General features: G+C 41.1%; 1 protein-coding gene across 21 annotated transcripts in view; it reads left to right on the top strand.

The window, feature by feature from the left end:
• MAGI1 (membrane associated guanylate kinase, WW and PDZ domain containing 1) overlaps window positions 1-16,505 on the top strand; it is a 332,629-nt gene extending 316,124 nt beyond the window's left edge. For 6 of the 21 annotated variants that reach the window (XM_021551098.2, XM_021551060.2, XM_021551035.2 and 3 more), the window contains 6 exons: window positions 2,634-2,837; window positions 7,304-7,394; window positions 7,510-7,573; window positions 8,573-8,719; window positions 9,858-9,996; window positions 13,635-16,505. In XM_021551098.2, the coding sequence (XP_021406773.1) occupies window positions 2,634-2,837; window positions 7,304-7,394; window positions 7,510-7,573; window positions 8,573-8,719; window positions 9,858-9,996; window positions 13,635-14,335 (1,346 nt within the window). In that variant the 3' untranslated portion in view covers window positions 14,336-16,505. Of the gene's footprint in view, window positions 1-2,633; window positions 2,838-7,303; window positions 7,395-7,509; window positions 7,574-8,572; window positions 8,720-9,857; window positions 11,873-11,977; window positions 12,067-13,634 lie in introns of those variants that run through there. The other 15 variants (XM_021551165.2, XM_021551174.2, XM_021551144.2 and 12 more) reach the window with 8 other exon arrangements.
• The last annotated feature ends 622 nt before the right edge of the window (window positions 16,506-17,127 follow it).

Genomic DNA, 17,127 nt, shown 5'->3' with positions numbered 1-17,127 from the left:
ATGTTTCTTTTACCCATTTGACCTCTTCCCAAATGCATTTCTTCAGAGTAGGAAGAAATTAAATTTAAGTTTGTCACACATTATATCCTGACCAAATATAGGTGGTCATGGTTTCTGTCTCAAGACAGTCTTTCTGCTATGCAGACACCCATTTCCAGGGGTTGCTGTAGAGGAGACGTACATAAGCTGGTTTTGCAAATATGCCCAGAACAGACTGTTCTCAAGCAGAAGTGTCATTGCAAGGAGGAAATCAGTCAGAGATACTATTTTCTTCCCTTTCCAGCTCCTCCAAAAGGAGACCAGAGGCAGCATCCACTTGTACTTTGTAAAGGAAGGTGTTCCCTTGGTCTGTGGCACATGATAGGGGTGAGGGGAAAAGAAGGACAGAGCAACACCATGGCCATCTTCACAGCTCCTCCCACAGCAGTGCTGTGGATTGCAGAGAAAATGCATTGCAGGCTTCCTGTGCAGCTTGAGTGCTCCTGGGGCATGCAGGTGCAAGAAGTGGTATTTCCCTCATTCTCCTAGGCTTTATTTTCTGACATTTTCTTGCCACTGCCCATCAGTGACACCCAAGGAAGCTCCACCACCTTTCCTGGTATTGATGTAGAACAGGCCATTTCTAGCATTGTTCTAGGACGTCTGGCAGCAGAGATTGCAAGGGGGAATTATGTAGTACAAAACTAGTGCATTGAGTTCTGTTGGTTCTCAGATTCTAGGCTCTCTCACATTGTCCTTGCTGCTGGAAACTGCTCTTCCAAGATAGGTGTTCTGGTGCCAGAACACAATGGTGTAATGTAAAACAGATTAAACTGAACACAGTCTAGAACAGAGGGCGTGGTTTTATCTTCTGAATGGATTTGCAAACATATGTAAATAACTTCTATTGTATGAAGATTATGCTGTAACTCTTCTCTGCAGAGAAACCTTGACCTGAAGTTGTAAAAGGTTGTGTTTGCTTTAGCCCAAAGTTCTTGCTAACTGGAAGTTTTCTGTGCAGAGGCTCCCAAGGAGATCTGTTGATCTGTGACAGTTTTTCCTTTAATTTTTTCAAGTATATTCAGTTTTTTCCTAACACTCCGCATGAGATGTGTTCCCTCTGCTGTCTGGTGCTTGCTCTGGACCTGCTTTGTAGTTTTCTTCTTTCATGGGTAGTGTTTAGAGATGGGCCAAACTGGTTCTAAAACCCACCTTGGTCACTTTGGTGTGGGCTCTGTCATCTGTGTTTAGTGGATTGGATGGAGTTGAAACTCACATCCTCAAAACAGGATAAACTGCAAACTGGATGGGGCTTTATATTACTAGAAAGAGAAACTTTCTAACACCATGGTCAAATTAAGGAAGAAAAAAAAAAAAAGAATCTACCTAATGTTTTTAACTAATATTAACACTTCCTACCAGTTTTCATCGCATCTTTCCAACCTCACATATCCTTGTCTTAGCCTTTTCTTCTTTATGGTCTTTTTAGTGTTGTCATATGTGTGTATCTCTAAAACTACTAATCAAATAAAGACTACAGCACAGATGGGAAAGTGCATCTTGAGGGTGAATGTATTGTGGATGCAAAGTGTGAGATGTCCATGTGCTGTGTGCCCCAAGGCCTCCTGCCCACATAAAGGAGCTGTAAAGAAGCTCACTGGATTTATCTGAGTGATGTTGTGTATCCCCTGTGTCCCAATTCTGCATGCTATGGACAACCCCATGGTTTTGAAACAAAACAACTGCATGGAACAGGAGGAGAATTTTGTCTCCAGAACACATTCATCCTAAAGTGCTCTTGCTCTGTGTGTCAGACATCTCAATGGTTTTGTGTGTGGTTTTAGAGGTATTTTAATGAGGAGAACCTTATTCCTTCTTTGTTCCCACCTGGTGCCATCTAAGATCATAAAAGAGGAAGGGTTAGTAGAGGCTGAGGTGGGTGCCAGCACCAAACAGGTTACCATTGTCAGTCTTGGCCCATCTGTAGTGGTCCTGTGCCTTCCCTGGTAGTACCTTTATTCACAATGGAAGAAAAATGTTTCATGTTGCTTCCCCATGCAGCGCTGGTAGAGTGGGTCTGTGTGGTAGATAGGGAGTCACACTCCCTCCTAGGCCTAGAATGATTTTATCTTTCTAAATTGAGAAAGAACAAAACATTGGCAGAAGCTTGAACAGCAGTTGGCTTAGAGAAGGACTAGAGAGGCTGACACTGATGTAATCTCGGAGGAGGAAAGTTGAGGTTTCTACAAACAGTTTCAATTTTTTTCTTCAAAAACAAAATCAGATTTGGGTTATGATGGAGCTGCTAAGAGCAGTTGTAGTCAATAAAAATTGCACCATTTATTAACAGAAATCCACTTGGGGGAGTTTTGGGGGATTAACAAAACACCTTTTTGTGGAAGAAGTGTTGTGCACTCAACTAGTTGATTGCCAATGTTTTGAACACTGGCAGCAAAGCTATCCTATAATAACTTTTGCTTGATGCATTAATTAATTAACCCTTAACCTTCTCTTTCCCTTTTCAACCCTTTTTTTCCTTTTCCCCTTCACCATATTCCCACATACGTAAACAATAAAAAAAACCAACAACAACAAAAAAAAAAAAAACCAAAACCAAACCAAAAAACAAAACAACCCCCAAACCGATACAAAAGCGGGAAATGCATGTGTGGCCATGCCTCACAAAATAGGTCGGATAATTGAAGGGAGCCCCGCCGACCGCTGTGGAAAGCTGAAAGTCGGCGACCGGATCTTGGCCGTCAATGGGTGCTCCATCACCAACAAGTCGCATTCAGACATCGTCAACCTCATTAAGGAAGCTGGGAACACCGTCACCCTGCGCATCATCCCAGGAGATGGTAAAGTATCTGTTTCCTGCTCTCTTGCCTCACCCTCTTCTTGGTTCTGTTCCCCGGGCTTTTTCTGTCACTCACAGCTGCAAAGCCATGCAGGAGTCAGTTGCCGCTCCCGCTTTGGGAGTTTGCAGTGAAGGAGGTTGTGAGTCTCCTGTAGCTTTGTTTTTTGGTTTCTTTTTGTAGAGATGGTTGGTTTTTAACAGGGAGGTGCTGATTGAACATTACAAAAAAAAAAAAAAGAATATCGCATTCCATGCATCTGCTTAAAACAATCTTCCATAAATTTGATGGATAGCTCAATGCACTTTGGCTTGATTCTTAGCTTAATAATGCAGTTTTAGAATATTTGGGAATCACTTGTTAGTATGTGGGATTCCTGAAGCTTTATATAGACACAAGCAGGCTATAGAGTAAAGAGATCACAGAAAGAGATAAACACTTTGACATGTTTTAAGCTGTTTCAAAAGCGGATTTGCTTTTATTCTGGGTAAGTTGCTTTGGGAGTGAGCTCAGTACATTTTTGAATGAATGCTTAAATTGTGATGGTTCTGAAGTTGCTTTTTAAGAGTTACCCTAGACAGGATCTCACTGTTTCAGATGAGAGGGAGTGTGTAGGTTCTCTAATAATCTCTTGGTGCTGATTTCAGGTCACTGAAGTATTTAATAAAAATAAGGATCTGTGTTATATATCAGTTCCATTAAATTAATCTCTGGCTTGAGCTCCAGATAGGAATTGATCAGAAACCTGTTAAAGTATCTGCAGCAGAACCAAAATTGTTGTGGTTTTAAATTCTGAATATTTTCTTTCCTTATTGTGCTTCTCTGCCATGGATGGGTTCAAAGTGTGAGTTTGTTGGGCAGAAACCTTTCCACATTGCTCCCCACAGACCAGGATGAGAAATGATCTAGTTATAAATTATTTCTGTTTAGGGTGATCTGTTTTGCACAAAAGCTTTATTTTCCTACTGTCTAGTGAGTATCAGGACAAATAGTATAAAATCCTCTGCTTCTTGTAGCAAATAGGGTGTTCATGAATAATAAAATGGCTGTGAATCAAACTAACATCTGAGCTGGCCTGTGCATGCCTGCTTTGGAAAATAAAGTGAGAGAACAATTGCTCATTACCTGTATTTTAGTCTCTGATAAAAAGGAGGGTGAATCTTTAAGTAAATAAAGGGCTTGTTTCCTAAAAAAAGCAAACCCATCTGAGAACTAAGCAACCTCTGAATGATTTAAGAATTTTTTAATATAACCTCCTGACATAAATGCTGAGCCAGTCTTGCTCATGCAATTATGTGTCCCAAATATCATGTAAATTGCTTAGGTTAGGGAAACCTGTACCTGTGATTGACATCACATATTCCTGGAGGAGATGGAAAGCTGTTCTTTAGGGAAGGAATCAACTTTCATAGCAATTCAGGCTTTAAGTCTCTTTATTTACTGTCACTTTGAAATTCCAAGTCAGATTGCCAACTTTGCATAGTATTACCTGCATTTCTTTTCCAAAAGACATTAAGACCCAACACTCTCAAAATCTCTGAGGGGTTTGCTTTAAAACCCCATGAGATACAAGAAATCAATCTCAGTGTTGTTTTCTTTTTGATGTCTTTGTATGCTTTACTTGATTTGTTGTTTTCTTTTGTTTCTTTTTGAGTGCTTTTTTGGCAAATATAAATGATTTGTGTGCTTCAGGGAGGGGAGAGCATAAATCAGAAGCCACTCATCAGATAAACATGAAACTGAGGTGCATCACAAGACTCACAATAAACTCACACTGCTAATCTCTTCTAACATTATTAAAAACACCAAGACTTTTTGCTTTGTAATAAGTCTTGCACAAGTTAATTGCCACAGATGACTGCAGGATTGTATTTGCAATGAAATGATGCTGCTTTACCACACTTCCAGCAGATTCAAGGATAGAGAATGCTGGGACAGGACAAGTTTTGATTTGGCATGTAATTGGTGACTGAGAGTTTTAGGGCAGAACAAGGCAAGGAATCAATGGAATATGTAGGGTTTAGAACACATGATTAAAATTGTACTAAAGATACCTTTTGCTATATTCTGTCCTGGTTTTGCATGGTGGCTGGCATGTGTCCTGAAGCAGTGTCTAAAACACTGGCAAAATTATGCACAACTCCTGACTCATGGGAGAAGGTGGGCTAAAGATAGATGCAGTACAGTGGTGTGAAGATACATCTGTACCAAAGAAGTGTTGTTGCTCTGTTTAGTGTTATTAGTGTGACCTACTAAAGGGTAGGAATCTTGCATTCTCTTTGAAGCCCATCTTCATCTGATCTCCAAATATAAGTGGAGGATTTCAGAGGCTTTTGTTCTGGATGAATACAGAGCACTTAACCATGTTTTGGGTCTTTCTTATGTAGGAGACAGATTTTAACATCAAGGCATCTTCACAAAATAAACAGAATTATTACTTAAACCCCAACAGTGTAGCTACATGTAGGGACATCTTCTGACACAAGCCAGCTGTCAGGGGCACATCATCACAAGGGTGTGGTTTGGTCATGCCAGCACTGAGAGGTGCAGGCAGACCCAGGAGCCTCTCTTGCTCTCTGAGCTGCTGGACACAAGCCAGCTCTGGTCTGGAAGATGTTTCAGCTCCATATGCTGAGGGTTTGGGCATGTTAACTTGGGCACAGCACTGCAGGCAAAGGAGCTGTGTTCTTCTTGCACCCATCTGTTTAAGTGGTTCTTCTTTTTCTCTGTCTCTTTTCCTGAATTTCCCTTGACATGCAAATAGCTACAGAAAGGAAAAGGCTTCCCCTTATCTAGACTTCTCCAGAATTCATATCAATCTATGAGGTAAATTAAACTCTCAGCATCCACCACATCCTCATTCAGGTAGAAACCCTTCCATTGCCACAATTTTATATTACAGCTGGACTCTGTTTAATAATGGCAGATTTCTCCATAGCCAGTAAAATGAATTAGTGGATGCCTGTAGCTCAAGAGGCAAATAAGGGCAGGGTCGAAGGCCTTGTAATTTTATGTTGGAGACCCAGATGTTTTCATCCAGTTTTTGTCACTGTAGTCTTAGTGGCTGTGTATTCAGTTTAGATTTTGGTCTTGAAAGGTGGATCACTATCGGTATTTTGTAGCTACTTGCAATCTGTGGGTCTCACCTGGGTACAGTGGGTATAGACACAAAAAGGGGGTCTCCTGTCTACAGAGCTGTTCTGCAAAGGAGCAGCTGCCTGCCACTGCAGTGGCTTTAGCTGGGAATGCCATGTCTGATGAGTGGGTGTTTCTGCTGCTCTGCCCATTATTCTCCAAGTGCAACCAACGTAACTGTTGAACATTTTGTGTGGTTAAACACCATCGAGGTACACTCCCACAGGAGAGGAAGAGTGTTTTCAGAAACTTCTGGCTTCTGGAACAATTCAGCATTTGAAACTCTTCAGTACTAATATCAGTTCAGAATTGGTACAATATATAGTTCTGGAAAATCTGTTGAGTTCAATACAGAAGAGTTCTGGGTCTGTGTTGCTAATATTCAGCTAATGGCATTGACATGACCTTAATTTCAGGCAGAATTTTAAGTGAGTTTGGGGTTGATTCTGGTCCTACTGAAGTCTGTGGTGCAGCTGCAGAATGACAAGGGGAATATTCTGCCCTGTCATACTGTGAGGGACATCTACATAGTCACTTTTCAGTTCCTCCTGTCTCAGTTGTAGGAAGCAAGAGACAGGACCTCTCCTTGGAGCCCCTCCTTCCATGCCTAAAGAAATCTGCAATTTGCACAGGCTGATGCTGAGCTGAGAGCCCTTTTCATAGCAGAAATTAAGCACAGAAGCTACTCCTGCTCCCTGTATTCTCTCAGTGCCCCCTTTTGTAAGTGTTACCCAGAGTTATTGATGCATTTGGTACCAGTGGCTCCATGTTCCTGCTTCCAGTGCTGAGGCAGCAGTGGGTTGTATTTCAAAGAAGGATTTCAGTAAACTTGGGTTTTAGCCACATTCAGTATCATCTTGTGAGGTATTGGACAAGAGCCGCATCTCAATTCTACTGGAGATTGCAGTTTCTGATGGAAGTAAGACTGATAAATTTATAATCCCTGGAATAGTTATAGCTACAATAAAATTAATCCACACAGCCTACAATATTTAGAGACTTAATTGATTTGAATTCACATCTTTAGACAATAGACAAAACTTTGTTCAATCCTTCATCTACAAGTGAGTCATCATGAATGTGTCTAATGGTCAGGGGGGGATTCCAATCCAGATGTCCTAATTTAATTTTTTTTTCATTTTCCAGTTGAGTGTACAGTTTCATATACATACTTACTATATTAATTTTGGGAATTAAGAAATCTTATCCCATCTCCAGTTCTATAAAACAATGTAATGTTGCTTTTCAGTGAAATGCTTTTACAATACTCTTTTTTGCTTTCAGTGAATAGCCCATGGTCTTCCTTCATAATAAAAACAAAATCTATTTTGCAGAATCCTCCAATGCTACTTTATTGACCAATGCAGAAAAAATTGCTACAATCACAACCACACATACTCCTCAGCAAATACCACAGGAGACCAGGTCAGATTGTTTTCCTTGAGGAGGGCATCTCGACATGCTCTCTCTTCAGTTACTTCTTCATCCCTTTCATGTCCCATGAGCTGTATTTTTCCTCTCTCCCTTTCATTCATTACAGCAGGAACAACACCAAACCAAAGCAGGAATCCCACTTTGATTTCAAACCACCCCAAGCAGCACAGGTAAGGAGTACCTCTCTCTAATTGTTTTGCTTACCACAGACTGTTGTTTCCAATCTTCTTGAGGGCTGTGTTTAAATAGTTCCCTTGAAAATTCCTGATGAGAAGCTGCTCTCCCTCAGTCTGCTGAAAAGAAAGAGGAATTTGCTGATTAGTGTCTTAATATGTGTTGCTGTTGTTTCAGCTGAGAAGCATTTCTAACACATTCTCATCAAGACTTTGAGGGAGTAAAAATAAAGAAAAAAAGAGCTGACGTTTTTAGGGCAGTAATAATTTTTGTGTTTGTTTATTGAATTGTCTGTTTTGAGGGGCCTCACCAGAAACTATTGTGGTGTGCAAATGATAAATTCAGAGAATAAAAAAGAGGAAAACTTAATAAGGGGCAATAGCTGGAGTGTTCCAGCTTGCACAGACGGCAGCTTATTAGAGAGATTATCTATTTCACTGTTAACTTTCCTTGCCACTGGCCATCCCAGAAGCAACATCTTCCATTAGGGACTTCAAAGCATCCTCATAATAGCATTTGAGGAAAACAATGCAAAGGCTTCTGAGCTTCTTTCAATGCAATAAATTATGTGGTAACAGCATGAAAAGCCAGCACCATGGCACAGGCTCACCCCGGGTGCCATCAGACCCTGCACTAAATCTGGCACTGGAAGGGAGCTTGTCCTTGCCTTTCCTGGTTGATAGAACCTTTAATCAGCTTCCCAAAATGTCCCCTCCTGCCCTGGGCACGGGAGGTGCTGAGTAAGAGGGGTGCCCAAAAATGCACCACAGGACATGGCCAAGCCCACTCATTCCAACAGCTCTTCACCAACCACCAGAACTCCAAATTGCAGAGTAGGGTGTGAGGAAGCAGCAAATCCTGGTCTGCATGTGAAAATGCAACTGACTTTCCATTTTTAAGTATTACCAGCAAAGCATTGCTTGAATACTTCCAACATGAGAGCAGAGCAGTATTTGACTTCCTGTTCAATTGGGTGTTTGCTGTCTTCTCTCCAGCAGGACCAAGACTTTTACACTGTTGAGCTAGAAAGAGGAGCCAAAGGGTTTGGCTTCAGCCTGCGAGGTGGCCGGGAGTACAACATGGACCTGTACGTGCTGCGGCTCGCTGAGGATGGGCCCGCTGAGAGATGTGGGAAAATGAGGGTATGCACAAACTGCCTTTAAAACCACCTTGCTCTGGAATAAGCTGACTTCCCTCCCTCTCCCTTCTGCTGTTCCAGCTAAGAGGGGAAATTAAATGTGAACTGAAAGTGGTTTCTATTTACTTCTGCTGATGGCATCTGTCACTCTTGGTACATTGTACATAGCAGTGTGTGTTCAGTGGAAGACTTCACCCCCTTCTTCCAACACTACTTTCCAAGCTCTAGTACACGATCTGTTGTTTAAAGCCTAAGTGCACATGTAGCAGTGAAAATGGAACAGCCACAGTCTTTGCCTGCTAGTGGGCAGAGAGGGGACAGAACATGTCTATGGCCCATGGGTTACAAAATTATAATGTAGGTTCTGATTAACATTAATTGTTAACTTCACGTATCAGCTAAATGGCAAACATTATAACAAGGGCAATGTTATAAAATGCCTACTGAAAAAATAATTTGACAGGTTTTATGTAGTCCTTGGACCTCTGTTAGAGAATGCATTATAACTTTCCCAATATGTCATTGTCTCCAGATATGTCATGTGAAGGGCAGTTTTAAAATTCTTGTGCTAGGGGTAGATCTATGGGTCCAAAATTTTTGCTGATGAAGATATGATGCAAAATCAGTGCTGCTCTGTGAAAGTCCATGCTCTGATGAGCTCTTCCACACCTTGTTTTCTTATCCTGATAAATTGTTATATTTACAGAATCAGCTTTGCTGATTCATAGTAGGTATCTATAGCCAAGTTAGAAACAGACCTGAAAAAGCTCTGTGAACATCCTGGTTGGAGCAGACTCTGAAACAAGCAGCCACTTTGACTGAAGATTTTAATAATAATCAAAATTAAATAAAATAGCACCCATTCTAACTGCACTTACTGTTGAGCAATACAGTAATTACAATGTGATTTTTCAGAACAGCAGTGAAATATTTTGATACCTCAAGCTTTCTCCATCGCCTTTATGTCTCCCAGACTCCTACACAGTGGGCACTGTGGATGGTCACTGGAAGGAGTTGGGCATCTTTAGCTTCACCTGATGCACACTTGGTCCAGCTTTGCTATGGCCACTGTCTTGTGGTGTGCTGGTAGGGACCCTCATGGGGCCTTGTTTCTAATCACAGTCTCTTTATTACATTGGCAGATCGGTGATGAAATCTTAGAGATCAATGGAGAAACTACCAAGAACATGAAGCACGCTCGGGCCATTGAACTGATTAAAAATGGTGGCCGCAAGGTCCGCCTGTTTCTGAAACGTGGAGATGGCTCTGTCCCAGAATATGGTGGGTCAAACTATGAAAACATTCCTTTCTTCCCTGGCATCACTCCATGAATATTTGTCTCAAGATCTGAAGCGGGAATTCTTTTTTATTTTCCTTTCTCACCAGTGTCTTACCAACCTTTGCAACATATAATTGCCTCGCTTGTGCTGAATTTTCTACACATTTCATCCTTTGCTTGCTTCCATGGACTTGGGGCGCAGTGTAAGGCAAGATCATCATAGCAGTATTTTTTGGTGATCAGAGAGGAAAGCAAAACAAAACAAACCTTATTGTCTTGTCCAGCCAAAAAAGGAATGTCATTGAACTGTGCCAAACTGTTTCTCAGCGGCTGAATTGTTGTTTCACATAGGTCTCTTCTTCTAATCAATGCAAAAACTGGGATCCCGAGTTGCTATTCTGAAGCAGTGATTTTTTTTTTTTTTTTGGTTAGGTTTTTCTCTTAGTTCCTGGCTGTATCCATAGACATGAATGCCGAGATGGCTTATGAGATTTTTGCCTTTCCTTAATATTTATGTAAATATTTATAAAGTTATTTGAGAAAAAGAAGGGGAAAAAAGAAAGCTTTACTGCAAAAATATATTGATTTGGCCTCCTGAGCCCTTTTCTCTCCCCTTAAACAGTCTGCTGGTTTCAACTAGTTCCTTTGTAAGGTCTGAAAAGGTGAGGAGGTTATGAAAAGGTGCTCTCGTGTCTGTCTTGGGGGAAACAGTCAGTCCACGTTTCTTACTAAGAATTACATTAGATTTCCTTTTCTTCCCCTGGAGGTTGGATTGCTGGGTGGCTTAACTTAGCACCCTATTTAATATTATAATTATGTCTTATTTATTTGAGATAATTGTCAAATATTGTGCCCTCGATGGAGGGCTACTCCCAACCAAAGGTCTTTGAGGTTTCTATAGAAACTGATGATTGAAGGGATGTCCTTTATACTTTCCTCCCCGTATTTGGGTTATTTCTGTGTCAGTAAGTTCTGTGTTTATCATTCTCTCCATGCCCTAACACCAGAAACAAAACCCTTCTGCACAATTTATGAACTAGATTTTAGTTTCATTTACAGTACTATGTTTGAGAGTTTCTGCTCAGTCTCCTCATTATTTAACTTAAAATGACCAATTCAGACTATAACCAACAAACAATTGAAGTGTTTAACGACATGGAAGGGCAGCTGTGGGTTTACACTTCTGTAATATAAATAGCACACCAGAAGGTTCAATGATGGCACTGAAATTCTGTAATGTTCTTTCTACTTTTGTCTTTTCCTATACTCCTTTGGATGTACAGTACTGTATCATATGCTAGACTGCATAAATACCCTGTAAATTAAGTGCTTCACTTCTCAAAGCATATGTCTGTTGCACTGAGGATGGAAATCCATCACCAATTTTCTTTTGGCTAATGCTAACCACTGAACGTTCGTTCTCCAAGCAAGGATTTAATATACAGGGGTTGCACTACTGTAAAGAATATCCTTGTAACATTTGGGACTCCTTTCTCTCTTTGTTCTGTTCGCTGCAGTCGCAAATGGTTCCTCTAATAATGTTAAGTTCCAATATTTTTCTGACTTGATTGGAACGTGCTTCTCTATGAGGCTGTATATTTTTGTAATGAGTTTTGTACTTATTTTTAATGTTGTGGTCTCTGGTGGACTTTATTTTTCGTTGTTGTTTGATTGTTACTGTTTTTTCTATGACATTCTGTGTCGCTGTTCCAGCTGTCTTTTAGAATGGATGCTCTCGTTGTCTGGGTTATTGAATCACCTCTTAGATGTCTCTTTATGTCACAATAATAACAACTGCTGTCTTTGCAGCCTTATATTTGGGTGAAGCCTAGACAATCTGACTGGAAAAATAAACTTTCTTTATTCTAAGATAAAATATGAAGATTTTTCTTTCTTTCATCTTTATTATAGGGAATCTAAATTTTCTACTTTTCTCTTTCTCTTTCTCTTACTTTTCTTGGTGCTGGGCTCTTCCTTCCTCAGCGATGATACCTCCTAATATCGCTGCATGTATGAGAAATGACAAGCTCGGGGAGTCTTGCTTCTACCTTATGGGCCATAATCAAACTACGGTTTGTAGCTAAAATCAATATTAGGTGTTTTTGTGCTGTGGCCTAATTCCCTCACATCGCTTTTCTGCTTCGCTATAATCTGTATGTACAGCAATTCATCCCGAACACCCTGCGTCCCCCAAATTGTAAGTACACACACCACAGGACATGTGTGAACCTCGCTGGTACCTTGTGTGAGAGGCAGGTTGCCACAAGCCACGTGCTTACAGCCACAGAAAAGCAGCGTGGTCCCATCACCAGCTGTGGCCTCAAAGTGCTCATAATGAGCTGCAACATGGGTTTCACTTCTTGGAATTGACAAAAATCACAGCCCATGCACACACCGAGCCTCCCAAGCTCAGGAGTGAAAATGCCATCAAATGGGAGACACTTGACATGATGGCAGGAGGAATGTAGAATGTTTGGCTTGGTGGGAGGGAAGGCAAAAAGGAGAAAAAGAGGGGGGAAAAAAAAGTCTGTCCTCACAAGTGTTTGTGAGGGTTTCCAGTCATTGCCACCAGGGCATTCCACCTCAAGGTGGATATTGGGGTGCAAGCGTAAGGAAGTGGCTAATGCCAGCCAAGCTGCCACGAAGGAGTTACTTTAAGAAAGAAAACAATAAGCAAATAAAAGCAGCACTTGCATTAAGGCAGCGCAGCTACTTTTATGTTTTTTATGTTTGTAATGAATCATTCATAAACATCAGTTACGAATGACGGGAGTGATTGTAGCTTAGCTGCAGCGCAGGGCTGGGGTTTAGTTTGGATGTTCTTTTTCTACTTCTGCTTTGCAGTTTGTCTTGCAGAGGCAGCTCAGCTGTATTTTACCTCAAATAGTACATGAAAAATAATGAACTGGAGATTAGATTTGATTCAAAGCCATCCTACATATTACAATATCTTTCCATTGCTTTGATATGAAAAAATCATAACTACTGTCATCATTGTTTGAATCATTGTGGCAAAACCAAAATCTACCCTAGGACTTTACATAACATGGTAGCACTAAGTGAGATTAAGCTATGCCTTAAATGAAATGGAAATGGCATGATTACAGTCTAATTCTCACATTTTCAAAATGTTATTTTACAAGGTGAAAACTTAATAATCAATTCTATTTTCTGTACGTTTTCTGCTATTTGAACCGAGGCCTCCCACACCTGGAAGGCAGTTCTTTATAATGTCTTAAAACACACAAATTGTTTCCTAAAGACCCTCTTTATTGGAAGCTATTAACAAAAAGCAGCCAACAACCTGAACTACAATGGGTTTTTTTCCACTGGAAAGAATGTAGTATAACTGAAACTTTATGAATTGGGCTTGGGGAGAAATGTAAAGTGCCCCATGCCCAGAAGAGCATAAAGATGAGATCAGCTTGGACCAAAACATGGCTAACGATCAGAGCAGCACCAGTACTAACCTGTAACTCTCGTTGTTCACAGTTAAATTAACAAAAGCTTCGGTTAGCCTTCGCTGACTGCTTGAACAGTTGTTTGTTTTTGTCACTAATGAAGTCTGAAGAGTGCTAAGTGGTGTCACAGCACCACGGAAGGCATCAATACCAAACCCTGTGCTGTTATTTTCTTTCAGACCCCAGCAGTGACAGGAACAGTCCCGCCACAGGTTCACAAAATGTATCGGAAATGAAACCCGCGCCATCCGACCGACGGCAGCACCCATCATCGGAGTCCAGTTATCCACCAGACCTTCACAAATCATCACAACATGGGGACAGGCGGACTTACGTTAGAGACCTAAAAGGCAGCAGAGAGTTTAGCAGACATCCCAATGAACACCACACTTGGAATGGGACTTCTAAAACCAACGACCACGTGCCAGGCAGGAAGACGGAGAGGTCGCCGGAGAGGAGGCACGAAAGGCAGCCAGAGAGGGCGGTGGTGAACGGGCAGAAGAGGAGGTCTCCCGAAAAGCGCAGGGAAGGGACAAGGAGCGCTGACAACACTTTGGAGAGGCGGGAGCGACTTGAGAGAAGGAGAGACCTCTCTCCTGAGAGGCGCAAAGAGCGGTCGCCCGGCCGCCGGCGGCGGTCGCTGGAGAGGCTGACGGAGCCCAGGAGGTCCCCGGAGCGGAGAAGAGAGAGCTCCCTTGACCGACGGGCCAAGTCCTCCGACCGGCGGAGGGACAGGTCGCCCGACAGACGGCTCAGGGAGGAGAGAGTTGGCCACCGGGAGAGGGAAGAGCCCGGCTGGAAGCACGAGCCGAGCCGCAGGCACCCGCCCGAGCAGCGCAGGCGGCCCTACAAGGAGTGCAGCACCGACCTCAGCATCTGAGCGGCTCCCCGGGGTCCCCGGCGCCTTCCCAAAACCAAGGGAGCAGAGGAGCGAGCGAAACCAACCTGGCTTTCGCAGGCGACGAGACGTCCGCCGCCTGCTGATCCTACAAACCGTTTATGCAGATGAAATCTTAAAACTAAAAAAGCGTTGTGCCTGATGTATAATATTAAAGAAAGTATTTTTCAGTGTATTCTTTTTTTTTTTTTAATTACTTGCCAAATGTTGGTCCTTAAGGATTATAAAATTTTGTTTCTACATTCTTTGTAGATTTCTTAAAAATAATCCCTTTATTGGGCTACTTTCCCCCCCTCCCCAATATAGTAAGTGGGGGTAGCCAGTAATATAATATAGGCAAAGGATTTTATGACCAAGTTTGAATAATTTGATCCAGACTGTTCTCTAGTGACTCACTGCTACACTGTATGTAGAAAATTTTTTAAGGGTTGAGGGTGGGGAAGGAAGAAAATTGTTCATCTCAGTAGGAATGGAGCGCTCCTGCTGAAGGAATTAAAAAGGAAAGAGACAAATGTTCCTAAAATTGCAAGAACTGTTTGAAGAGACTACTGTTTCAATGAAGGATATTTATAATAATAAAAAATAATTAAAAATAATAAAAAAAAAAAAGCAACCAAACCCACACAGCACAAGACGATTTACAATATGTAATTTGTAGTTTGTTCCATGAACAGTTTATACTTTCAGGCCCCCTGGACAGGATGCGCAGAGGCAGAAGGACTGGTCACCACCATGCCTGTGTCACACGCTAACGTGGACTGTTGAGCTCTCATTAGCCTCAGCAACATGTAACGATGATATGTCATTAAGGCAGCAGCCCTGCTCATCTCCCAGCTGTATATGGACAGCAAGCCCAGCATGCATGGTATTGTGTATCTGCTTGGAAGCAAGGGGAGGGATTGGGATTCTGGGACAAGGCACAATGCGGTGGGAGCACGGTCCCCCTGCTCGTAGTAGGTGTGTTCCTTCTGCTCAGGCAAAACCAGTGAGCTTTTATTTTGCCAGATTCCAAAAGCTCTCAATTCTTCTTGCTCTGTATTTAAAGGGTTGGTTTCTCGTTGTTTTACTGGTTCATCCTTACTGAGACAAAAGGAGTGCACTTGCTGGGGAGGGTAAACGAAAAAAAAAAAGGAAAAAAAAAGTATCAAAAGAAAATCACAGGCTAAAAGAGGTAATCAGTGGGACAACCTGGTTGTGGAAGCCTATCCATACCTGATTATATGCTGTAAATTTGAGTCTAAGAACAGCAGCAAAAGAGAAACCTGCAAGTTTCTAAGTTGTATTTTTAAATTTGCAAGCTGTGTGGTAAGTCTGCTGTAGCATTGGTCTAAGATTTAATGGATTACTGCCTAGCTGAGCCAATATGTTTGCCGTTACTGTTGGACCACTAAAGGAAACTGCTGCTTTTTCAGTGCATTGGTGTGTACATGTATACTGACCCACATCCTCCATATGAACACAAAACCATTGCAAGTCTATCACTGTTGTTGCCATGGTACTGTAAAAACAAAACCAAGAAAGAAGATGGCCAATCATTGTGTGTACAGTTGAAATTGTAATTAATAGAGCCTGTTGGAAAAAAAAAACAAAACTGTTGCCTTTTTCTTGTATAAAAGAGGATTTATGACAAAATTTAGGTGTGAGGAATGTGATTAAGTGTTTATATTTCTAAAAATGGAAAAAATTTGATTCAGGGGATATATTTTAATGTAAACTGAATCAGGTATGTAAAGCTGTTTTAAAATGGGAGACTGTATCAGTAATTCTAAAGCTTTTGTTGGTTTGAAAATATCATTTCTTTCTTCATGGTGGGCCTGCTTATGTATTATTAAGCACTTGTATGCAGTCTATATTCTCCAATCATCATTTCTTGCAACATGCTATAGGCAAAATGCTCTTTTCTGTGTTGATGAAAAGCAGTATGTGGGCCAATCTTTTTTATAAAACACTATGCATATATAAATACTACATTGTTCATAGCTTTATTTGACTTAATTGGGTTTATACATAACACTAGGATGAGTAGATGTGGACTTACCCAGTAAGAGCTTCTTTCCTTGGAACAGACACTATGTATATGATGTAGCAACAAAGAAGGAGAAAGTCTGTGAATGCTATTTTTATTATCAAATAAAGTTTTCCATACAAAGCATGCATGCGAGTGTAGTGATAAGATAAAGGAAGAACCACACCTTAATGTTACCTATTCATCCCTGACTAAAAAAATAAAACCATAGGTTATGGTCGCCAAGAGCCATATATTAAATATGTATAAATCATCCATTAAATATATAATATCATTTGACAAGCCTTAAAGTTTCCCAGTCTTCCAGGATAAAATTTCTTCCCTTAAAATAGTCAGAAACTGAAGGTTTAGGTGAAGCAGGGTCTGTAGTTGTGTCTGAGATTTGTGTCATTGATTCTTCATAACACATAAGCACATGTAACCAGAGAAAATCAAGGCAGCAACTGCTCAGTTGCTGTTGTGGAGGTTGTTGGTGCCATATATATATTTGTGTGTATGATGTGTGTATATACATATATGCACAAACATATATATATACATGTCACCAATGCTGTATGGCTGTATGTCTCCCTTCTCCTAGTTCTTAATATGTAGAAAGACTTTTAAGTCTGAAAAATGTTTCTATTACATAGCTTTTTAAAACAACTTTTAAATCTTGCATAGTTTAAGAGGCTCCACTCATCTGTTTTCCTGCAACTTCAAGCAACCTGCTGGGAGTCGTGGCAGCTAGAGAGAGCTGATGGTGAAG

This window comes from Lonchura striata, chromosome 12, assembly GCF_046129695.1.
Source record: "Lonchura striata isolate bLonStr1 chromosome 12, bLonStr1.mat, whole genome shotgun sequence".
NCBI classification, from domain to species: domain Eukaryota; kingdom Metazoa; phylum Chordata; class Aves; order Passeriformes; family Estrildidae; genus Lonchura; species Lonchura striata.
Note: the sequence above shows the minus strand (reverse complement) of the source record. Positions and strands in the feature narration are given on the sequence as shown.